Consider the following 25,000-nt stretch of genomic DNA (forward strand, 5'->3'; position numbering starts at 1 on the left):
GTTATTGTCTTTTGACCACAGGGTGTCGGAGAATACCACCATATAAGCACTATCAGTTATTACTGTTATTATTATCTTTTGACCACAGAGTGTCGAAGAACGAGAAGGAGAACAAGATGACCATCAACAACCTGTCCACCATCTTCGGCCCCACCCTCCTGGCCCCGGCTGTCAAGGAGACGGGGTACAGCATGTCAGAGATGATGTCCATCGGCACCGAACAGTGCATGAAGCAGTCGGCCGTCATCTACTACTTCCTCAACTTCCTCGTCAAAGGCGGCGACTTGAGGAGATCGTCGCCCACATAAATCTAGTCCATCTTGTGTGTGTGCAGGATAGATTGTCTGTTATTGTGTGTGAGTAATCCATTGTCCTCACACCTTGTCTGCTGGATGGATTGTCAGTTATTCAGAGATGCCAACTGTTACGATTTTGCTGTGTTTTGTTACGCTCGATGGCAGTTTATTCCGACGATACGCCATCGCCAAAATTGTTCTAACAAGTTCATTTTCGACTACATAGCATGGTCACATGCTTTCCTGTTGTAACATTACCCAGACGCTCTGGGCTCATGGATCATGAGGCCAGGGCAGTCACTACTAAACTTGGTCTCATGTGATGATTCTCAGCTTATTGCGTGCGTGTTTACATTGAAACATGATTGAGTGGACCAGTCAGCTTAATTGTTTGCCCAAACAAGAGAGAACGTGGCAAAATCAAGTGTGTGTTTGCCTTGTAGATAAAATTGATGTTTGCTGATGTGGCTCAGAGTCCAAGTGTTCATACCAAATTCAAAATGTTCCTGTCAGATTTCCTGATTGTTCTTACGAACACTTGACAGGGGTTTGGCATCTCAGGTTATTGTGTGCAAGTAATCCATTGTCCTCACTAAAGCATTCCTTCAAGGAAGTGTTGAGGGGGGGAGACGTTGGACAGGAAAGAAACGATGGACTGACAGTGTTGCGGAGGACAGGAAAAAAATGATGGACTGACAGCGTTGTGGAGGACAGGAAAAAAACAATGGACTGACAGCATTGCGGAGGACAGTATTGTGGAGGACAGGGAACGATGGACTGACAGTGTTGCGGAGGACAGGAAAGAAACGATGGACTGACAGCGTTGCGGAGGACAGGAAAGAAACGATGGACTGACAGCATTGCGGAGGACAGTGTTGTGGAGGACAGGAAAGAAACGATGGACTGACAGCGTTGTGGAGGACAGCGTTGCGGAGGACAGGAAAGAAACGATGGACTGACAGCGTTGCGGAGGACAGGAAAGAAACGATGGACTGACAGCGTTGCGGGGGACAGGAAAGAAACGATGGACTGACAGCGTTGCGGAGGACAGCGTTGCGGAGGACAGGAAAGAAACGATGGACTGACAGCGTTGCGGGGGACAGGAAAGAAACGATGGACTGACAGTGTTGCAGAGTGGACGTGGAAAACCGTTTTGCAGAGACCCAGGCTTTGACACGCAGCCGCCAGATGTGGAGGAATTTGGTGAACAGTTCTTCTGTGCGCCACTCTTCACCGAGATGAGGGAGAGACAGAAGTGTGCGTGATGTCTCTGACCAGCATGTTGGGCTTATGCGAAAGTCAGGCATCTGCTCCTTTCTTCTTTATTTTTATCATTATTTTTATTTTTTATTTTTTTGCAGCAGATGTGGCTTAGCTTATATGGATCGGACCGCACACTGTGACACCGTCTTGAAACTGAAACTGAAACTGTCAGTTGTTGTGTGCATGTGTGTTTGGGGAGACAGGTACTCTGTGAAACTTCACAAACTTGCCGGTGAAGTCCGACAATAATGATGATGATGATTCATCGGTTTTTCTGTTTGACATATTTCCGCGAAGCTTCAGTTGTGAGCAGGTCCTCACAAACACTGAATTGTGTTTTTCTTTCTTTTTATTTTTCCAGCTAACATCACTTAGAAAAGTGGAAGATGTTAAATTGAGGACTACACGACTGAGCTGTATGATCTGATGGGATAGATCCTCTCAGGTTTGTATTTTCAGATATCTGAACAAAATCGGTTTACAGAGATGCACATTCCGGGAGGTTGGTCGGTGATGGTTGAGCCTTCTCGGGAATATTTCCAAAGTTTGCGTGTTAATTGTAAATAATGTTGGATGATTGAGTCTGTTGTTAAAGTGTTCATGTTGCAGAATTCTCTCTATACACTTCTGCAGCAGTTCAAAGAACAGGGACAAAAGTCCTGGGTCTGACCATCTTTTTCACAAACGTTTGCCCCCCAAATTTTTGACATTTTGTTGTCAAATGTTTTCATGTTGTTGAATGATGATCGGTGTGATGAAGATGTTGCTATGGTAGTCTGTTTAGATTTGGGACTGCTTGACAAGGCTGTACTGTCATCATATATCTCAGCATCAACCAGGCTAAGTGTCACAGACGCAAGCAGTGTTGGTCAGGAAATTTTAGCAACACACCCAAATAGGCGTTTTTGAAGTGGATGATCTTTAACTGTGTGGTCTCAGTCTTTCCATTTGATTCCATAGCACACTCAGCTCTGGGTGTGAGCTGGCTGTTGGCCAGAAGCCCACCACCTCCCCTGGGAATCGAACCCGCGTCTTCCCAGACATAAGCCTGCAATGCAGTCACTCTGACATCTTATTAGGTGATTGGCTGATTGAGGATGTGAAATTTGAATCTGCTGCCATCAAACTGATCTTATATGTTTTATATGTGTGTGTGTATTCATATACAGGCTTGGAGAGTGAGTGTGTGCTTGACTGATACATTTATTTCAGTCCTATAGCTTCTGGACTGTGTGTGTGTGTGTGTGTGTGTGTATATATAGAAGAGATTGCAGTTTGTTACAACATTGTTTTTCATTATCCAGGACAAAGAGGATTTCTTGCAATGCCTTAAAGCACCTCAGCTTTGAAAAAAAAGTTTGCCTAAAACAGAAATTTTATACAAGTGTACTTGAAAATATATTTTTGTTGAAAATGTTTGTTCAGTGTACCGGTAAATACATGGCAATAAATCTTCCTCATGCTTGTTTTACATACTGCTGTCATTTGATGTGGTTTTCTTTGAAATTCATCTTTTCAAAGAAACATTGGATTGTACATAGAATCTGTTATTCTAATCGCACTCCCATTTCAGTTCATTCCCCACCATTGTCATGATTTACATGTGCTATTTCTGCTGTGTTAAAGCCAGATATTACTGGGCAAAAGTTATAATTACGATGGAGAATAAGTGTGTTTGTATGCATGCTTGTGTTGTTTTTTTCCTTACTGGGCAAAAATTATAACTTGATGGATTATGTGTGTTTGTGTGCTTGCTTTTTTCTTTTTTCTTACTAGGCAAAAATTGTAACTATGGATTATAAGTGTTTGTGTTTGCTTGTTTTTTTCTTTCTGGGCTAAAATTGTAACTACGATGGATTTATGTGTGTGTGTTAGTGCGCTTGCTTGATGTTTTTAAAAAAATAATTAATTAATTATTTATTTGTTTACATCTGAACATGATTGACTGACTGTTTTTGGTCGTGTGCTGATCTGGCAAATGACGGTCACTTGTCCGGAGACCTGATGATAAACAGAGGGTTCATAGAGATTGAGTCATGGAGGTCTGGAAAACTCTTGGAAAAAAATGACAGAACCATTGCAAGCAATGGAAAAGTCATGAGGAAAAACATGTTTTGTCTTGAAGAGTCTGGATAGTCTTGGCAAAATGACAGAACTATTTCAAGCACTGGAAAAGTCATGAGGAAAAACATGTTTTGTCTTGAAGAGTCTGGATAGTCTTGGCAAAATGACAGAACTATTTCAAGCACTGGAAAAGTCATGAGGAAAAACATGTTTTGTCTTGAAGAGTCTGGATAGTCTTGGCAAAATGACAGAACCATTGCAAGCACTGGAAAAGTCATGAGGAAAAACATGTTTTGTCTTGAAGAGTCTGGATAGTCTTGGCAAAATGACAGAACTATTTCAAGCACTGGAAAAGTCATGAGGAAAAACATGTTTTGTCTTGAAGAGTCTGGATAGTCTTGGCAAAATGACAGAACTATTTCAAGCACTGGAAAAGTCATGAGGAAAAACATGTTTTGTCTTGAAGAGTCTGGATAGTCTTGGCAAAATGACAGAACTATTTCAAGCACTGGAAAAGTCATGAGGAAAAACATGTTTTGTCTTGAAGAGTCTGGATAGTCTTGGCAAAATGACAGAACCATTGCAAGCGCTGGAAAAAGTCATGAGGAAAAACATGTTTTGTCTTGAAGAGTCTGGATAGTCTTGGCAAAATGACAGAACCATTTCAAGCACTGGAAAAGTCATGAGGAAAAACATGTTTTGTCTTGAAGAGTCTGGATAGTCTTGGCAAAATGACAGAACTATTTCAAGCACTGGAAAAGTTGTTGTGAAAAATATGTTCTACCCTGCAGGATCTTGAAAAAAAAAAAAAAATCTTGGAATTTTGATAACGCCCTTGACCTGTAGCATTGACCAAAGAACTCAGTGCATTAAAACAAAAGCAAAGAAAGTAATAAAAACTGAACATGGATACCAGGATATACACCAGTCTCTTCCATCAACCATCTAGCAGATGTCGTTTTGATTCAGTTTGGCTGTCGTGTTTGATGTGGAAAAAAACCCACACTTTTCTGTCTGTTATGGACAAGGTCTTTAAAAAGTGTGGATTTTTGTTTGGTCTTTGTAAACCCTGAATTAAATAAAGAATAATATTGTGCAAGACTTTTTAGATAATCATGATAAATGTAGAAACTGTGATTGGTTTCCTACCCCCTCCCCGCCTTTTTATTTATTTGTTTTTTGAAAGATATATATATATATATTTTTAGAGAGAAAAATATATATATATTTTTAGAGAGAAAAAGGTATTTCCTACGTTTTTCTCTTTTTTTTGTGTGTGTGGTGAACCATTTAAAAGAACTTATTTTTAACACAGTATTTTTTTGCAAGTGTGATTCACTGAAAAGAATTCATCATAAAGTATGATATCAGAAATCAGACTAATTACTTTAAAAAAAAAACAACAACAAAAAAAGAAACAAACCAACTGAACTGTGGATGAAAAGTTTATGTTCTGCAGTGCTGTATGGCTTGAGGTTGTTCCTTTGATGAAAGGGAAAACAAAAAAAAAAATGTCAGTCTGAAACAAGTATCAACCATTTGTCTTTCACTGCTTTTTTTCCACCATCATCACTGTCGTCAACAACATCATCATCATCAATCATCATCATTACAAATGATTGCAAGCTAATGTACTCATTTTTCCACATTTCTTTATACAGATGTCATCACTATTATCTTATAAATCTGTTTATTTTTTTTGTCAAAAGTTGTATAACAAATCTGTTAAATTTTTGTCAAAATTTGCCTGTAAGTCTTCATATCTTTTTCTTTTTTGAATGTATATATATATATAAAATACTTATTTTGGAAGCGAGAGAAAGTCCAGATCTTTTGCAGAGTTTTTTCTGAAAGAAGTGTTCTGTTTTGAACTGCTTAGTTATGATAATTGAGTACATCTATTCTCACTGGATTGATTGCTGTGTGTATGTCTTGAAACAGTGTGTTAAGAGTTTCCTGTTTGGCATTTGAGAAAAGTTTGCTTGTTAGGCCTTGAACTTGAAAAAAGAATCAATCATGAATAAGTAGTATTGTTTTTCAGTATTTGAGTACAGTTTGTGTTTTAGACCATTAGGTTTCAATCATGTAGTATTGTTTTTTCAGTATTTGAGAATGATTTGCATTGTTAGGCCTTGAGTATTTTTTGATGATAGATTGGATGGATGGGTGGTATTGTTTTTGATCGGCAGGCTTTTATGTCTGATATGGTCTGTTTGCTGTTTTGCTTGGCTGCACACAGCTTGGATTGAATTGTCGTTTGATACACTATATTTACAATCTTTCTTCTTTTTTTTTTTTTTCTAAGAGAGAATTTTCTGTTTTAAGTTTTAACCCCCCACCCCCCACCCCCCACTCCCCCCCTTTCTCTCTTGCACAAAAACTTGGTCTAGTCGAATGAATGAAGGAATGACTACTGCTGATTATGAAGTGTGTACCTGAGGTCCTGGTTTTGTTGTATGAAATCTGTTTGCATTGTGTTTTTTTTATTATATTGTTTTCTGTTTGTTTTTTTGTTAAACATACATGAAATTTATCAGACGCACATGCTATCGGACCAACTGACTTGCGCAGTAAGTAGTGCTGTGAGCTGCGACCAGTCAAAGCTACCATGTGGTAGCAGAATTTAAAACTCTGCGCCCTCAAGTCGAGTGGGTGCAGTAGCAGACGACAGCAAGACCTGCAGTGCATGCGCAGAGAGAAGTTCAAGTGTGTGTTGAACTTGGAGAGGGCTGTGTGTCTCACACGCCACTGTTGAGACTTAGCAACAGGATATTGGAACGTATATATATATATATCTTTGTATATATGTGTGTGGGGTTGGGGGTGGGAGATATGGGTGTATGTGTGTGTGCTTGTACAAGTAAGTGTTCATCTCTGTGAGTGTGTGTTTGTGTGTGTGTGTGTGTGTGGGTGTGTGCCGTGGAAGCTGCGATACGTAGACTAGAAATGAGTGTGTGGAGGAGGGGGGTAGAGGAGGTGCAAGGTAATGTGTGTGGTGTGTGTGTGTGTGTGTTGGAGCTCATGTACGTTTATATGTATTTGACTATGCTTTCATATCTGTTAAACTGCATGCTTGGTGCATATCTGTTATGCATGTGTGGGTGTATGTGTGAATGTGTGTCTTCATGTTTTACATTTATTTGCTTATTTATCATCATTGTTGTCTTATTTATTTATTTTTTTTTTTTTTATTATTATTATTTTATTATTATTATTACTACCACTACTACCTTTTTCTATATTATAACTATTATTATTTATTTATTTATTTATGTAAGCTTATCTATTATTTATTCCCCCCCCACCCCCCTTTTTTTTTTCTCAAGGCCTGACTAAGCGCTTTGGGTTACGCTGCTGGTCAGGCATCTGCTTGGCAGATGTGGTGTAGCGTATATGGTTTTGTCCGAACGCAGTGACGCCTCCTTGAGCTACTGAAACTGAAACTGAAACTGTTGAGACAAAATTGGTTTAGGAAAAGTATGCTGTTTGTCAAGTGCACAGCATGTGCATTGAAACCTGTATGTGATATTGCTAAGAATTCATTTGGTTTTCATCGTGCATTGAAACCTGTTTAGGTATGCGACATTGCTAAAAATTCATTTTGTTTTTTTATTGAGCAGTGAAACCTGTTTAGGTACGCGATATTGCTAAGAATTTCATTTCAGTTTCATTAAGTTATGGTGAAGAACGGCATCCCTGAGCTAACCACATGTTGCTGTATGGTTAACAGCATGAATGTTGTGCTCATGTGGGGTTTTTTTTTTTTGTTGTTGGAAAGTTCTACAGCTGCTCGTGAAATGCATTCCTGAGGTGCTGGTTTGTTGTATTGAATATGTTGTATTGTTTTGTTTATTGCATTGTTTTGGTTTGCTTTGAATTGTTCTTTATTCTGTTTTTGTTGTGCCGATTGGTTTCTCCTGTGTAAAAATCCAGCTGCTGATTTCCATTGATGGTTTTCATTGATCACTGATTCTTAATTTTTCCTATCTGTTGAGATGTGGCCTGTGGTAATGTACCTGACGAGGAAGCGAGTTTGAGTGCCATTTACAGGCTGGGATTTTAGCCACACCCCACCACCCATACCCCTGGCTTTCCTCCACTAGACCTTGACTGGTGGTCTGGGTGATAGTCTTTTGAATGATAGAATGAACTGAGGTACCTTGTGCAGCATGCACTTAGCGTTTGAAAAAGAACCCATGGCAACAAGAAGGGTTGTTGAAAAATCCACTTTCATAGTGAAATAAATTCACTTGCGAACAACAACAAAATAGATAAAATAAAAGGGTGTGGCCGCACTGTTCTGATGTGCTATTCCTGGACAGAGCAGCCTAAGTTTTACACAGAAATCTGTATTGACAATAAGAATAACACACAATACAGTACAATACAATACAATACAGTGGTACAACACAATATAGTACAGTACAATACAATACGATAACAATACCATAGAATAACAGTACAGTGTGCGATACAATGCAATAACAACAGAATAACAGTATAGTACACAACCTAAGTTGTTAAAATCTTGACTGGACTCTTGGTTGGCGATTTGTTTGAGCATAACTGGTTGGTTGTATGACCACTCTGTGTTCCTGATTGCAGTGAAGAGCTATCCCATTACTCTTACTAAACACCTGGTACTGGTCAGCTTTAATATATACAAGTTGTTTTGCCTTGTGTTCTTTTGATTGCCACTACATGGTTTGAATATCACTTGTTTTTATTTCGTTTTGGGTTTTGTTTTATAAATTTCATTTAAAGAAAAAAATTATGATTTGTGAATTTCATTTGTTTTTGTTCATTTAGAAGTATGTTTTGTTTGTTGGGCTTGTGGGTTTCTGTATAAAAAAAAAAAGATACCTTTTGTTTTAGTATTTATTTATTTATTTTTATATTTTATTGTTTTGTTTTGTCAGAAAAGCTGATAAATATTTTTTTTATATAGAAAAGTTAGCTGTACATTTTATGTTTAATCATTTGAAGTTTTGAAGAATCAGTTGGATTTATTTTAATCACTGTGGTCATGTTAATGTTGTCTGAATAAGTATGAGCATCTGTGGATATCCATTTTTGTGTAACGTGATTTGGTTCAAGATACATTCCTTGTCTTTCATCACGCAGAATCATACATATGTTTTACCATCACTTTCATACTGACGGTCTATGCAATGGTGTATTCATGGATGATATTTGAATAAATTGAATAATTGTTTTTCCGTGTGTGTGTGTTGTGAGTGACAGTCAGTCAGTCAGTATGCGCTGGTATGCATGCTTTGTCATGACATTGATCATGCATTTGTTATAGATAATAACATATTTGTATGAATGGCAACAGTTGATACAGGGTTCACAAAAGTTAAGGCCTACTTGGGAACTTGCAGAGTGAATTTTTTCAACAGAATATTACCAGAGGACAGTACTCTGGATGCCAGAGGTTCTTTTGCAGTGTGCCTTGTGGGTGCTGCACATGGGACCTTGGTTTATCGTCTCAGCCGAATGACTAGACGCTTAATTCGATTTTCCAGTCAAACTTGGGAGAAAGGTTTGGGATTCAAACCCAGACCCTCACAGACTCTGTATTGGCAGATGAGCATCTTAGCCATTCTGCCACTTTCCTTAGGTACGCAAATATATAAATATATATATATATATATATAGAGAGAGAGAGTTATGCCTGCACTCAAGGCCCTACTAAGTACGTTAGGTTATGCTGCTTGTCAGGCATCTGCCTAGCAGATGTGGTGTAGCGTATATGGGTTTGTCCAAACGCAGTGACCCCTCCTTGAGAAGCTGAAAGTGAAACTGGGAACTTGCACAGTTTTCTATTCAGTGTAATGAGCACATAATGATAATGATGATGGTAATTACATAACGCTGAATCTTGTGCAGAGACAAATCTAAATGCTTTCACACCAGTCATTCACACGCGTGCATAACTCTAGAACTGAAGAAACTGAAGACAAGGAAGAGGTAGGGGAGGGAGGCTATCTTGTAAAGAGGTGGGTTTTAAGGCCCGACTTGAAAGAGCTGTGTGCGGAGACCCGATGAAGCGAAAGAGGAAGTTCATTCCAAATACAAAGTCCAGAGACAGAGAAAGAACGGCGTCCCACAGTGAGAGTGTTTGAATCTGGGTATGCGTAAACAGAGTGGATCCGAAGCCGATTGTAGAGTGAGATGGAGTGTAGAGGTGAAGGCAGCCACAAAGATAGGAAGGGGCAGATTTGTGAATACATTTATAACATAGAGTGTTGATCTCATGCTTTATTCTCAAAACCAGCAGTGCATTTCTTTTTTTCTCCTTTTGTCTTCATGATGAAAACTCACAGTTATTGTCTATGAACCACTGAGTAGTTGTAAATATTGTTTGAAACATCAATTTTGTTGTTGTTCAAACAAGTGTTTTTTTTGTGTTTTTTTTAAAGCTGTTTATGGTACTTGTGTGCTGGAAACAGCTGATTCATGATTTATGATGATACGGATACATATTTATATAGTGCCTATCTTTTATTTATTTATTTTTTTTTTTAGGCTTGCCCGGACTTTCTTGGGTTGACCACCGTTTTATTTTGTATATAAATTACACAATCAACTAAACAACATGGAAATAATCAAACCAATACTTGGCACTCCATAATAACTGTGTCATAGTAATCAGTAGCATTTATGGAATAAGTACAACTTTTTTTCTTCTTTTTTTTTTTTTTTTTTAATAAACATTTCCATTCAAGTTCAACATTCAACGAATGCATACATACACACAGGCGGACATACCAAAATTGTATTTGTAATTATCAATAATATTATTTGTTATTATACATTATTTAAACTATAAAGCAGGAAAACAACACAACATTGTTTTTATATAGAAAAAAAACACAAATAAAGTTATGCACAGCATAAAAATGTAAAAAAAATGAAAGGAAAATAATTAAAAAAAAGAACAAAAAAGAACAACGTTACAATCGTGGTTTTCATTCCTCCTCCTCCTCGTTGCCTTCGATCATTTTTTTGTATGGGTACCATTTTCTAGAAAATGCTATGGACATCATTTCCATCGAGTGTATATATATTTTTCGGTTTTGTATATGTTTCTTAGGTCTGTAAGGAAGTACTTTATACATGGTTTGATTTTATTTATTCTGCATTCTGTCTTCAGTCAGAGACAAAACTCTTAACTAGCTGGAAAACAGAGAGCTCTGTCTTCTCCAGCCCTTTTACATGCTGTATAGCTTTTATTTTCAGTTTCAAGGAGGTGTCAAAACATGAAGATAATATACAGTACAACACGTGTGCTTTTGAAAAAAAGAAAAAAAAAGAAAGTTTTTTTGCATAAACACAGTGCACTCATCAGGCCTTGTCTTGTCTATAATCCGGTGGTAATCCCAAAACAGGGCAACAGGCCTTGGGTGCCTACCCTAGGTTTGTGTGTAAATCGTTAACATGAAATAAGATAAAATGATTGGACAGATAGGTACATTAATAATCATCAATAAATACATAGAAGTATGATCAAAATGAAAGATAGAGAGAAGGAAAATGATTGAAACAAAACAAGAACAGAAATGGGCCACACTTAAGCAATGTAAATCGCACGCACACCACGCGAGAATTTGCAAAATACTAATGGGAGGTAAATCCTGCTTTTATGGTAAGCTTTAGTGTTTGACGCGTACGGTGTTCTCTCCCTTTGACTCTCTCTCCCTGCCCGCAAAGAGACTATGCGCATCAGAGAAAAACAACACAGGATATAGCAGAGGTAAAAACGGTCATACACGTAGGAGTGAACTTGGGAGTCGAAGCCCACGAGTTTCAGTTTTCAATTTTCAGTTTCTCAAAGAGGTGTCACTGCATTCGGACGAATCCATATACGCTACACCACATCTGACAAAGCAGATGCCTGACCAACAGCATAGCCCAACACGCTCAGTCAGGCATTGAGTGCATGCATACACATACGTATTTGTGTAACTATCTGAGTACATTTCTTTTGCATAATTTTGCCAGAGGACACAACTTTCATTGTCGTGGTTTCTTTTTCAGTGCGGCAAGTGCGTGCTGCACACAGGACCTCGCGGTTTATCGCCTCATGCTTCTTCTTCTTCTGCGTTCGATGTTTTGGCTGCGTCAGACGGTCACCCCTGTCGCCACGATGTAACCCACGGTCTTCTCCAGGTCGTGGCGGTCTCCCCAAAGCTGCACCTGTAGCTCTGTGCCCCCTGGCCAGGTTTGACGCCGTAGAGCTTCATGGGTTGGGCAGTGTTGGAGGATGTGTTCAGGGGTCTGGGGTCCAGTGCCACATGGACACTCATCAGTGTGGGCGATCTTTATGCGGTGAAGGTGACTCAGTAGTCGGCAGTGGCCAGTTCTCAGTCTGAAGAGGACTGTCTGCTGGTGTCTCTGGAGCTGGTGGATTGGATCGACACCACTGTTTGCACCCAGCCTTCTCTTCCACTGGTTCTGGTATCGGTTGTGGATGATGGTCCTGGCCTCTCTGTAGGTCACGGGGTGGCTGAACTGCTTCATTTTGCTGCCTGCCTTGGAGAGAGCATCGGCCTTTTCGTTCCCCGTGACCCCACAGTGAGAAGGAACCCACTGAACAGTGACAGTCGACCGTTTTGAAAGGTCATGAAGGGCTGCTTTGATGTTTGTCAGCTGCTGTTCGTTTCTGGTTGACTGGAGTCCCTGCAGGAGAGATCTGCAGTCAGTGAAAAAGGCTATCTTTGGTGGTGGGTTGACATGCCTTGTGCAGCATGGAGTAGTGCTGCTGTCTCCGCTCTGTTGTTCGAGGAGATTCTTCCTGTGGGGAAGGCTCCAGGGGTCAGTCTTCCATCTGTGTGCCTGATGAAGATGCCTGCTCCTCCATTCTTCACCGCTCCCTCCGAGGATCCGTCTGTGAAGACGTGCGTCCATTCGCTGGGGTTGTACCGAGTCTCAATCATCTCCAGTGTCAGAGCTTTCAGCAGGGGAGGGGCTTGGCAGTCCTTTGGGTCGATGCCAGGGACTTTTGTGATGATTGAGACACCTTCCAGTTGGTCGGCCGCTTCCTCGAAGTCGGGGAGTGTTTCCATGTCGGCAGGGGACGAGGGCAGCAGGTCTTCATGTTGGCGGTGCAGGGCCTTGGAGAGGTGGTTGAAGCTGGTCCGCTTCAGTCTGTTCTTTGTTGGGTGCTTCAGTTTTTCGTGCATGGGGTGAGTTGGCATGCGCAGGAGCTTCTCGCTGTGGATGAAGACTTTTTCCTCTCGTCTTTCTTCGAGTGGGTGGAGGCCTGTGTGTTTCTCCATCGCCTGAACTGGAGTCGTCTTCATCCCGCCAGTGATCAGCCGTAGCCCTGCGTTCTGAACTTTGCTCAGGCGGCTTGTGTTGGTTGCTGATGCCGTGGCCCAGGCAGTGCTGCCATACTCCAGGGTTGGCCTGACAGTTCCAGTGTACACCCTCTGCAGTATGCTGCTGTTGGCACCCCAAGAGGTCCCGGCGAGTTTTTTCAGGATGGCCAGTTTTCTGGTTGCTCGTCTCTCGATGTCCTTGAGATGGGGGTTCCAAGTCAATCGCTTGTTGAGCTTCACATCCAGGTACATTGGCATGTCATCCTGTTTCAACTGCTGTCCGTTCAGTTTGAGGTGGGAGGTTTCTGACATCAGTGACAGCGAGAAGATTGCTGAGACTGTCTTGGTGGTGTTGATGTCTACTCACCAGGCAGAGGCCCATGTTCCCACGTGGTTGAGTGCTTCCTGCATTCTGTGGCTGGCGGACGTGAGGTATTCTGCAGCACTCCAGGCAGCAAAGTCATCAGCGTGGAGGGCTCTGGAGACATGCTTGGAGATCTTCTCAGCGATGTCGTCGATGAAGATGAGGAAAAGTGTAGGGGAAACGACTCCTCCTTGCGGCACACCTTGCTGTAGAGTGACCCGGTGGCTGGTTTTCCCGTCGAGTTTTACCCTTGCCCTGCGGTGTTGGAGGAAATCCTGGATCCAGCGGTACATCTTCCCTTCCACTTTCTTGTTGAGGAGCTTCAGGAGAAGTCCTGCCTTCCAGACCTTGTCGAAGGCCTTGGTTAGGTCCACGAAGACTGCAAGCACCTTCTTCTTTTCTTGAAAGGCAGTCTCTATCTCCTGTGCAAGGTACACCAGCTGGTCTTCGGTGCTGCGGTTTTTCCTGTAGGCTGATTGGGTATTGCTGAGCAGGTGGTTTTCTTCAAGGTGTTTCAGGAGTCAGGTGTTCATCATCCTTTCCATCACCTTGCCCAGACAACTCAGGAGGCTGATCGGTCGATAGCTGGACTTCTTAGTCTTATCCTTCTGCTTCTTTCTGATGGGGACGATGATGGCTTCTCTCCACTGGTCTGGAAGTTTCCCTGTGTCCCAGGACTGGTTGATGATCAAGAGGAGCTTCTGTCTGGCTACAGGTCCCAGGTTCTTGATCATGTCATTCGGGATGCCGTCTTTCCCAGGGGCTTTCTTTTTCTTCAGTTTCCTGATAGCTGCACTGAGTTCGGCCATGGAGAAGGCTGTCATCATGGACTGACTCGGGTTCTGCTGTTTCAGCTTCTCCTTGATCTCCCTCTGGACTTCCTGCACTCGGGCTTCAGGGAGTGTTGTGGTGCTGCCCTCTCTGTAAAAGTCTGCAAGGATGTTGGCTGCCTGCTTGCCCGCGTGGTGTTTGCCGTTTTCCTCAATGACAGTTCTGCTGTGTCTGGTGCTCGTGTCTTCGTTCAGAAGCTTGGTCAGGTTCCACAACTTGCTGGTGTCCTTCTCCATGTTGAGACTGCTGGTCTTCTCATTCCAGCTCCTCTGTATCTCTGTTCTGTTCTGCTGTTGGAAGGTTTCCTTGATGGTGTTGTATTCCCGGATGTTGTCAGGAGTGGGGCTCTGCTCCATGGTTTCTCTGGCGGAGTCTAGGTCTGCATGGAGCTGTTTCAGAGTGTCACTCCAGTAGGGCTTGTAGTTTCTGCATTTCCCTCTTGGGATGGACTGCTTTGCTGCTCGCAGCAGTGCATCGCTGAAAAGGTTGACATTGTTGTTGAGGTTGTTGGAGGTACTGATGTCTTGGCAGAGGTTGTCTGCTTTTCCTTTGAAGAGAGTCCAGTTAGCTCGTTTGAAGTTCCAGCTGGGTTCCATTCTGTGCTGGGTGCATCCTATGCTGGAAATGCTGAGGATGACTGGCAGATGGTCGCTTCCCCCTAGCTGTGTGTTGACTGTTCTGGAGGTGAGTCGCTGAACCTCTTCTGTGGCGATGGCCAGATCTGGTGTTGAGCAGGTCTTCCATGCTCTGGAGTAGCAGGTGGGTTTGTCCTCTGGATGGTTGATGAGGATGAGCTTGTTGTCCATCATCCAGTCCTCTACTTCCTCACCACGTGAGTCCATTTCCTCATAGCCCCAGCTTGGCGAGTGGCTGTTGAAGTCTCCAACCACAAGGTGTCTGGAAGCTTCAAGTCTCACTTTGTGTAGCACTAGAGCTGAGCCTGGAGGGCTGTAGCAGTTGGTGATCAGTAGTTCTCCGCTGGGCAGTAGCAGCTTGGCTGTGTGATGTTCTAGCTCCTCTTTTCCCGATCTGCTTGTTTCTACTGCAGGGATGGAGATTTTGATGAGGGTGAGGATTCCTCCCTTGTGTCTGTCCTCTCGATCTTGGCGGAAGGCTTCGTAGCCTCTAATAAAAAATCTTTGAGGATCTTTCAAATGGGTCTCCTGAATGCAGATGACATCAATGTTGTTATTTCGGAGAAACTCCTGGAGTTCTGGTTTCTTGTTTCTCAGCCCTTCTGCATTCCACTGAGCTACTGTGAGGTTGACAGGTGGTGAATTTGTCTGGTCAGTCGCTCTACTCTGCCTTCCCCTGACCTTCAGGTTGACAGAGGCACCGGTCGCTTTGGTGGGCCCCTTTATCGCCTCATGCGAGTGACTAGACACTCAGCTCGATTTCCCAGTCAATTTTGCGAGAAAGAGCGAGAGCTGGGGATTCGAATCCAGACCCTCAAGGACTCACTGTATTGGCAAATGAGCGTCTAAACCATTCTGCAACCTTCCCCCCTTTGATATGGTGTTATGATGATGATGATATGGATACTTATATAGCGCCTATCCTCGGTCGGAGACCAAGCTTTTAGTGCTTTACAAACACGGGGTCATTTGCACAACAGGCTGCCTACCTGGGTAGAGCCGACTGACGGCTGCCATTGGGCGCTCATCATTCGTTTCCTGTGTCATTCATTCAGGTGCCACGCATGCATACATACTCAGACATGTAACATTTTACGTGTATGACCGTTTTGTTCATTTACCTCACCATGTAGGCAACCATTTTCCGTTTTCGGAGGTGTGGGAATGTTCTTGTTTCCATAACTCGCAGAACGCTGACATGGATTACAGGATCTTTAACGTGACGTATTTGATCTTCTGCGCGCGTATACACACGAAGGGAGTTCACTGAGGCACGAGCAGATCTGCACATATGTAGACCTGGAAGATCGGAAAATTTTCCACCTTTTGCCCACCGGCCGGCCAGGCCTCGTTACTGAGATTCGAACCCGGGACCCTCAGATTGAAAGTCCAACGCTTTAACCATTCGGTTATTGCGCCCGTCGAACAAAGAAGACTGAAACACACTTGCCGGCCCAATATGGTGCATTACCACTGTTCCACCGCTGCACTCTCACGAGGGTATTACGTAAAAAACAGGTCAGCATGTGCTGATGCCAGACAGGCGATAGGACAGGTGCTTCGCACAGTGACGAGGGGCCTCCACAGTGACAGGTCAGACTCTGTGTGTGTGTGTGTGTGTGTGTGTGTGTGTGTGTGTGTGTGTGAGAGAGTCATGAAGTGTGGCATATTATTATGACTCTCTTTCTGTCTTTGTATTTGTCTCACTCTCTTAATTGTCTTTGTCTGTCTGTCTGTCTGTCTGTCTGTTTCTCTCTCTGAGAGGGTCGTGTAGTTTAGTATATTATTTTCATGAATCTCTGTCTTTGTATCTGTCTCACTGTCTGTCTGTCTGTTTGCCATGCCTCTCCTCTCTCTCTCTCTCTCTTAGAGAGTGTTTAGTATATCTTCCGACTGTCTTTGTCTCACTCTCTGTCTCTGTCTGTTTGTCTGTCTGTCTCTGTGTTTTATTCTTAATTTGAACGTGTGTGCAACGCATGCACCTTGTATATAATATACAGGTTGGTGACCTTACATTAAAATTCTTGCGTTCTTGCGTTTCTCTCTGTCTATGTCTGTCGGTCTGTCTGTCTCTCTCTGTCTCTCGCCCTTCTGTCTTTGTTTCTTCAGTCTGTCTCTGTCTCTCGCCCTTCTGTCTTTGTTTCTTCAGTCTGTCTAGTCTCTCTCTGTCTCTGTCTCTCGCCCTTCTGTCTTTGTTTTTTCAGTCAGTCTAGTCTCTCTCTGTCTCTGTCTCTCGCCCTTCTGTCTTTGTTTCTCCAGTCTGTCTAGTCTCTGTCTGTCTCTGTCTCTCGCCCTTCTGTCTTTGTTTCTGCAGTCTGTCTAGTCTCTCTCTGTCTTTGTCTCTGTCTCTCGCCCTTCTGTCTTTGTTTCTGCAGTCTGTCTAGTCTCTCTCTGTCTTTGTCTCTGTCTCTCGCCCTTCTGTCTTTGTTTCTTCAGTCTGTCTAGTCTCTCTCTGTCTCTGTCTCTCGCCCTTCTGTCTTTGTTTCTTCAGTCTGTCTAGTCTCTCTCTGTCTCTGTCTCTCGCCCTTCTGTCTTTGTTTCTTCAGTCTGTCTAGTCTCTGTCTGTCTCTGTCTCTCGCCCTTCTGTCTTTGTTTCTCCAGTCTGTCTAGTCTCTCTCTGTCTTTGTCTCTGTCTCTCGCCCTTCTGTCTTTGTTTCTTCAGTCTGTCTAGTCTCTGTCTGTCTCTGTCTCTCGCCCTTCTGTCTTTGTTTCTGCAGTCTGTCTAGTCTTTGTCTGTCTCTGTCTCTCGCCCTTCTGTCTTTGTTTCTGCAGTCTGTCTTAGTCTCTGTCTGTCTCTCGCCCTTCTGTCTTTGTTTCTCCAGTCTGTCTAGTCTCTCTCTGTCTCTGTCTCTCGCCCTTCTGTCTTTGTTTCTCCAGTCTGTCTAGTCTCTCTCTGTCTCTGTCTCTCGCCCTTCTGTCTTTGTTTCTGCAGTCTGTCTAGTCTCTCTCTGTCTCTGTCTCTCGCCCTTCTGTCTTTGTTTCTGCAGTCTGTCTAGTCTCTGTCTGTCTCTCGCCCTTCTGTCTTTGTTTCTGCAGTCTGTCTAGTCTCTCTCTGTCTTTGTCTCTGTCTCTCGCCCTTCTGTCTTTGTTTCTCCAGTCTGTCTAGTCTCTGTCTGTCTCTGTCTCTCGCCCTTCTGTCTTTGTTTCTCCAGTCTGTCTAGTCTCTCTCTGTCTCTGTCTCTCGCCCTTCTGTCTTTGTTTCTGCAGTCTGTCTATTCTCTCTCTGTCTTTGTCTCTGTCTCTCGCCCTTCTGTCTTTGTTTCTGCAGTCTGTCTAGTCTCTCTCTGTCTTTGTCTCTGTCTCTCGCCCTTCTGTCTTTGTTTCTGCAGTCTGTCTAGTCTCTGTCTGTCTCTGTCTCTCGCCCTTCTGTCTTTGTTTCTCCAGTCTGTCTATTCTCTTTCTGTCTTTGTCTCTGTCTCTCGCCCTTCTGTCTTTGTTTCTGCAGTCTGTCTCGTCTCTCTCTGTCTCTGTCTCTCGCCCTTCTGTCTTTGTTTCTCCAGTCTGTCTAGTCTCTTTCTGTCTTTGTCTCTGTCTCTCGCCCTTCTGTCTTTGTTTCTGCAGTCTGTCTCGTTTCTCTCTGTCTCTGTCTCTCGCCCTTCTGTCTTTGTTTCTCCAGTCTGTCTAGTCTCTCTCTGTCTCTGTCTCTCGCCCTTCTGTCTTTGTTTCTCCAGTCTGTCTAGTCTCTCTCTGTCTAGTCTCTGTCTCTCGCCCTTCTGTCTTTGTTTCTCCAGTCTGTCTAGTCTCTCTCTGTCTCTGTCTCTCGCCCTTCTGTCTTTGTTTCTCCAGTCTGTCTTAGTCTCTGTCTGTCTTTGTCTCTGTCTCTCGCCCTTCTGTCTTTGTTTCTGCAGTCTGTCTATTCTCTCGCTGTCTTTTTCTCTGTCTCTCGCCCTTCTGTCTTTGTTTCTGCAGTCTGTCTAGTCTCTCTCTGTCTTTGTCTCTGTCTCTCGCCCTTCTGTCTTTGTTTCTGCAGTCTGTCTAGTCTCTCTCTGTCTCTGTCTCTCTCTCTTGCCCTTCTGTCTTTGTTTCTGCAGTCTGTCTAATCTCTCTCTGTCTCTGTCTCTAGCCCTTCTGTCTTTGTTTCTGCAGTCTGTCTATTCTCTCTCTGTCTCTGTCTCTCGCCCTTCTGTCTTTGTTTCTCCAGTCTGTCTCTGTCTCTCTCTGTCTCTGTCTCTCGCCCTTCTGTCTTTGTATCTGCAGTCTGTCTAGTCTCTCTCTGTCTCTGTCTCTCGCCCTTCTGTCTTTGTTTCTTCAGTCTGTCTATAATGTTTATAAATCAGTGGTCTGTATGTTTGTCTGTGTCTCTTCGTAAATATTACTGACACAATATCTTTAGTTTTGATGTTCCTATGTCAACGTTCGGTGACATTCCAAGTGATACTAGATGATTATAAATTATAGAGAGTGCTATTTGGTTATCCCTATTGTTTGTATTCTGTCGAGAGAGAGAGAGAGAGAGAGAGAGAGAGAGAGAGAGAGAGAGAGAGAGAGACAGACAGACAGACAGACAGACAGACAGACAGACAGACAGGGTGGACAGATGCAAAGACAGAGAGAGTCATAAAAGTATACTACACTTTATGACTGTTACACACACACACACACACACACACACACACACACACACACACACACACACACACACACACACACACAGAGAGAGGGGAGATGATTTATTCGAAAAAGGCCTTGGCCCCTCATGAAGGGATGGTGTGTAAACTGATCTTAAATAAAAGAAAGGGGGAAAAAAGGCCAACATACGATATATTATAATGTTATACAACAGAACAGAACAGCACGAGAAATCAGAGAGAGAGAGAGAGAGAGAGAGAGAGAGAGGTCACATCTAAAGCAGATTTGTTATCAACACAGAATAAAAAGCACACACACACACACACACACACACACACACACACACACACACAGAGGGGGGGGGGGTCACATCTAAAGCAGATTTGTTATCAACACAGAATAAAATAGAGCTGAGAGAGAGAGAGAGAGAGAGAGAGAGAGAGAGGTCACATCTAAAGCAGATTTGTTTTTTTTATCAACACAGTATAAAAAAAAAGAACAGCTCTAATCGCCTTGTGTGTCACCGACTGTAGCGGCACACCACAAAAATAAAAACAAACAAAATAATTTCACCATGTGTGTGTGTGTGTGTGTGTGTGTGTGTGTGTGTGTTCTTCAGTTTAACGTCTATTCACTATAAGTGTTTTTAGACGGAAAGGAGTCAAGTAGTGGATAAAGGAAAGGGAGTGCATGTGAATATTAGTGTAAAAAAGTGTTCATGTTATGTATCAGAGGAAAGGTAGATTATTATAAGAAAAAGTCTAAAGAGATTGTGGTGTGTATTGAATGAGATGTTATGGGAGGGAGAATATGTATATGCATATCAACAAGTATTAACCTACAACAATGTAAATATAAATAACAACATTAATTGTAATACATCAAAGGAGGATACCAACTGGACTGGAGTTTAAAATTTCTGGAAACATTCTAAGCAATGAATAATCATTGTGTGTGTGTGTGTGTGTGTGTGTGTGTGTGTAACCTTTCGTTTGTGTGGTTTTATGTTTTGTGTAACACAACAACATTTCATGCACATTCTTTTCTTTTTTGGAAAATTCTCAACGCCAAACAAACATATTGCTACCAGGATGATCGCGATTTCAGCCCCCACTTTCACTTGTTATTTTGTAATTGTTTCTTTGACGTCATTGAACATACGTCATCTTTTTTTTCTTTTTCGTCTTTTCTGCAGCGGACGTGGTCCACCGCCTTGACACCTTGAAACAAAGCGAAACTGAACTGATAACAAAATCTTTTGCGTCATATGGCCAGTTTATCTTGTTGAAGAGGACTCTCTCTCTCTCTCTCTCTCTCTCTCTTTTCTAGTGGTAACTTTGTCGAGTACTTTTTATCATCATTATTGGCTCACTTGTGTAAACAAAGTGAGACTATGTTTTAACCCTCGGTTGTGTGTGTGTGTGTGTGTGTGTGTGTGTGTGTGTGTGTGCGGGCGTGTATCTGTGTGTCCGTGATAGACTTTAACATTGCCATTTTCTCTGGAAATACTTTGTCTGCCAATACCAAATTTGACTTAAACATAATAATAGTTTATATATCATATTTAATACAGAGTACTTTTCAACGATTTTTTTAGTATCTTTTTTTTCTTCTCCTTATGATTCCTTGTCTGGATAAAGCGCGAAGCACAAGTGAGTCTTGAAGGTTTTGCCTCTTGAGGGGTGGTGGTCAGGTCAGCAGCGGTGCCCCAACGGTCTGAACCCAGACTACGGGAGAGGTGAAGGTGAAGGTGAAGGTAACTACACACACACACACACACACACACACACACACACACACACACACACACACAGATTCATCTATCTTTTCAACGATCCTGCGGCCGATATGATATTTTATCAGCTTTTTGATTAGGCCTACATTTGGCAGTGGACCTGCATGGTTAGGGAATTCCCCCGCTCTCCACGATTCTTGGAAGACCCTGCAAGCGCTTCAAGGACACCTTGAAGACAAACCTCAAAGCTGGTGACATAGAAATCGCTTCCTGGGAAACTGATGCCCTTGACCGCTCTCGCTGGAGGATGCTGTGCTCTAATGGCATAAAGACGTTTGAAAACAAGAGAACGCTGGCCATTAAGGAGAAGCGTGAGCGAAGGAAGCAGGGCTCAACTTCTGGAGACGTTTTCCCTTGCAACACCTGTGGGAAGTGCTGTGCATCAAGAATCGGCCTCTTCTCCCATAATTATGAGGACACACACCGACAGATAGACCTGCCTGCCTGCTCATCCGTCGGACCGACGGGAGACTCCATCACGCATGGTTAGGGAATTCCCCGCTCTACACGAGTCTTCAAGTCATGGCGAAATGGCCCCACTAGAAGAGAGAGAGAGAGAGAGAGAGAGAGAGAGAGAGAGAACCCCATCACCATTCCATTCTTCATTCTTCAGAGTCACTGCCGTCTTCATCTTTCGCGGTGGGCTTCCGTGACGTGATGATGTTGATGACAGTGATGACGATGACCATAACGATGCTGCTGCTGCTGATGATGATGATGAAGATATGAAGATATGACGATGATGATTATGATGATGACGATAACGATGTTGCTGCTGCTGTTGATGATGATGAAGATGGAGATGATGACGATGACGACGACGACGATGACGACGACGACGATGATGATGATGATGATGACGACGACGAAGACGACGGCGATGATGATGATGATGATAATGATGAGCTTCTTACTCAAACTGTCCATCAAGATCACCGCAAACTCAAGAAAACAACACCACCAAATAAACCCACTGAACCAGAATGGCTTCCGACGAATTTCTGGCGCTGGACATTTCCAAGACAAGGAAGGCTGTCTACGAGGGAACCCTGCTGCCGGAACAAGACTACGAGCCTGTGTCCATCCACATGCCCAAGGTCAAGGCCATGGAAATCCGCGACGATGACATCATTCTGTGCTCGTTTCCAAAGTCCGGTAAGACAGCGAAAAACGAACTCAGAGCTCAAAACGTTTTCATTTTCAAGGATTTGAGGTTTAAGGCATGGGCTATTCCTTCTGCCTGACGATGCAAAATCTGCATCCATACAAAAGAGTGCACACATAATTATGTGAGGGAGAAAGAAAGAGAAAATTAATCTTTGTGGTAGATGGACATGTATGGTGAAGCATTCACGCGCGCGCGCGCGAGCACACACACAGACAAACACACACACACAGACACACAGACACAGACACACACACACATTTTGAATATGTGGCTGCAACTAGTTTTCTGGAAGAAGAAGGAGGAGGAGGAAGAAAAGAAGAAGAAGGGGGAGGAGGAGGAGGAGATGATGATGACGATGATGATGATGATGATGAAGAAGAAGAAGAAGAAGAAGAAGAAGAAGAAGTAACCATATCAATCGATAACCAGTCAAATCGCAGGTACACACTGGCTCTTCAGAATCCTGGACATGATCCAGAGAGGCCAGGCCGAATACTCCAGTCGTTCCGCCGACTCGACTTTCATCGACTTGCAGGACGTCGATTCCATGGCGCAGCTTCGGTCACCCAGGGTTCTCTTGACTCACTTGAACTTCCAGCACTTTCCCGCCCAAGCGAAGGACAAGCGCACTAAAGTAGTGCACGTGTACCGCAACCCCCGCTCGGTGCTGGTGTCCTTTTACTTCCAGGCACAGGGCGGAGACTTGGGACGCATGATGGGAGATGATGAGTTCACTATGGACAAGGCCGTGGCCACGTTTTTCTCCCCCGAGAAAAGTGAGTGAATGATGAGTTGAGAGAAGGTTTGTTTTCCTGTCTTGAAATGTTGAAGCCGTTGGTGTTTGTTTTCTGTTGTTGTTTGTTGTTGTTTTGTTGTTTTTTAGATCTGAAAGAAAAAAAACAACCCAACTTTTTACCTTTTACCGGTGTAACGTCCCAATTCGCCCCCCCCCCCTCCCCGCCCCTTCCGCAGGTCCTCCGGGGTGGGGACTTCTCAGTGTCTTAAATCGTCCCCCGGGGAATTTTTCAAGAATTTGAAACGTCCCCGGAGGGCCGTTCTGTTACGTCCCCCCATGCTATTTCGCCCCCCCCCCCCCTCCTTGACTTCAACAAAGCACCCGTCCCAAAACGTCCACGCCCACCCCCCACCCCAGTGTTTTGGCTTTGCGCACGCTCGTGTGTGTGTGTGTGTGTGTGTGTGTGTGTGTGTGTGTGTGTGTGTGTGTGTGCAGAATAACACAAACAAAATGATTGAGGCAATAATAGTTTGTTCGTTCTGATCAAATTATTATACCCTGTCAGGAGATACAACACCAACTGTTCAGCTTTTTGTTGTTTTGTTTTTTAAGAAAACGATTTCTTGTTTATTCCATCTGAATCATGCTCCAGGGCCGGGCAGGGGTTCAAACCTTTCAAATGTCATCTGTCATGTGCGGTCAGGTTATCAACCAGAATGTACTGGACGGCTTTACTTTTGAAGCACTCGTACTTGAGGGAGGAATTTTGTTTAATGTCCCGTCACACATATCGGTGATTGAAGACATTTTGTTAAAGTATTTATGAATACATCTGAGTATTATCGGTTAGAAGGGGTGGGAGATGTGGATGAATGGAGGGTTGGGAGAAACTGGGCAAATGAGGGTAAAAATGTGGGTGAAATTTGGAAGAAAAAAACAACAACAACAACAACAAAACAACCCTAAATACAGTTACAGGAAATTACTTAAAGGACTTCGTAAAAGAGAAGTCGTTAAACTGACAAGCGAAACAACTGATAATGATCACTCCTACGTGATCTTTGAAATGTATCATGAGTTCACTGGAGATCTTTCTAACGTTTCTTCAGCATTTGACTTTCGGCAATTTGTCAAAAGACAATCACATTTCGTTAATTTGTTTGTCGTCTTTTGTCACTACATTAGTCTGAACAACGTGCTAGACTTCATGTTCAAGGCCTTGGGTGCCCATTTTACTACGCTTGTTGATACGTGTAACCACGGAACGGCGGCGAAACTGTATGTGTGTGCACGCGTATGTCTTTGAATGTATGCCATGTGAGCTGATGTGTGTGTGTGTGTGTGTGTGTGTGTGTGTGTGTGTGTGTGTGTGTGTGTGTGTGTGTGTGCCTGTGCATATTTGTGAATATGTACAAAAACATATCTATATCAAATGTGTATATAATTTTATGTAAACACACACACACACACACACACACACACACACACACACACACATTGTTTTTTTTCAAAATCAGCAGTTTTCTTCTTAATAAGGAAAACGCATTTTGTCTTGTTTGTTTCAATGAAAACCGAGAGGCCTTTTTTTTTTTTTTTTTTTTTTTTTTTCACGTCACAGATTTCAAAAGCGGGCTTCTGCGGATATTGGTCCATTGACCGCGCCGCTCCCCCTCAACTTCCTCCTCCAAAGGTTCATAGCCACCAGCCTTCCAACACATCATTGGCCCATCCCCCATGCTTTGCTTGTCCCTTCACTCTCTCCCACCTCCTCACTCCGCCCACACACCCATCACTACCCTGCCCCTTACTCTCCACTCTCTCACCAGAATGTCTAAGTTTCCCTATCTATAGTCCTCCAGTTCTATATTCCAGTAGGTTTTAAGTTTCCCCAGGTCTATACCAGCTTCATCATACACTTTTTGGGTAGTAGTCAGAAGTGGCCGGCCATCAGCA

The 25,000-nt window shown here is 43.1% G+C and overlaps 2 protein-coding genes across 4 annotated transcripts in view; both read left to right on the top strand.

The window, feature by feature from the left end:
* The window catches only part of LOC143274737 (uncharacterized), a 58,307-nt gene extending 49,469 nt beyond the window's left edge, over positions 1 to 8,838 (top strand). The window contains exon 23 of the mRNA XM_076578647.1: positions 89 to 8,838. Within this exon, the coding sequence (XP_076434762.1) occupies positions 89 to 308 (220 nt within the window). The 3' untranslated portion in view covers positions 309 to 8,838. The remainder of the gene's footprint in view (positions 1 to 88) is intronic.
* Positions 8,839 to 16,296: 7,458 nt separating this feature from the next.
* Positions 16,297 to 25,000, top strand: part of LOC143274582 (sulfotransferase 1C2-like) — a 16,522-nt gene continuing 7,818 nt past the window's right edge. Inside the window, exons 1-4 of one of the 3 annotated variants that reach the window (XM_076578432.1) lie at positions 16,354 to 16,372; positions 20,989 to 21,104; positions 22,075 to 22,298; positions 22,752 to 23,087. In XM_076578432.1, coding sequence (XP_076434547.1) covers positions 22,127 to 22,298; positions 22,752 to 23,087 — 508 coding nt within the window. In that variant the 5' untranslated portion in view covers positions 16,354 to 16,372; positions 20,989 to 21,104; positions 22,075 to 22,126. Of the gene's footprint in view, positions 16,373 to 20,988; positions 21,105 to 22,074; positions 22,299 to 22,751; positions 23,088 to 25,000 lie in introns of all 3 variants that reach the window. The other 2 variants (XM_076578434.1, XM_076578433.1) reach the window with 2 other exon arrangements.

This window comes from Babylonia areolata, chromosome 29 (assembly GCF_041734735.1).
Source record: "Babylonia areolata isolate BAREFJ2019XMU chromosome 29, ASM4173473v1, whole genome shotgun sequence".
NCBI lineage: Eukaryota > Metazoa > Mollusca > Gastropoda > Neogastropoda > Buccinidae > Babylonia > Babylonia areolata.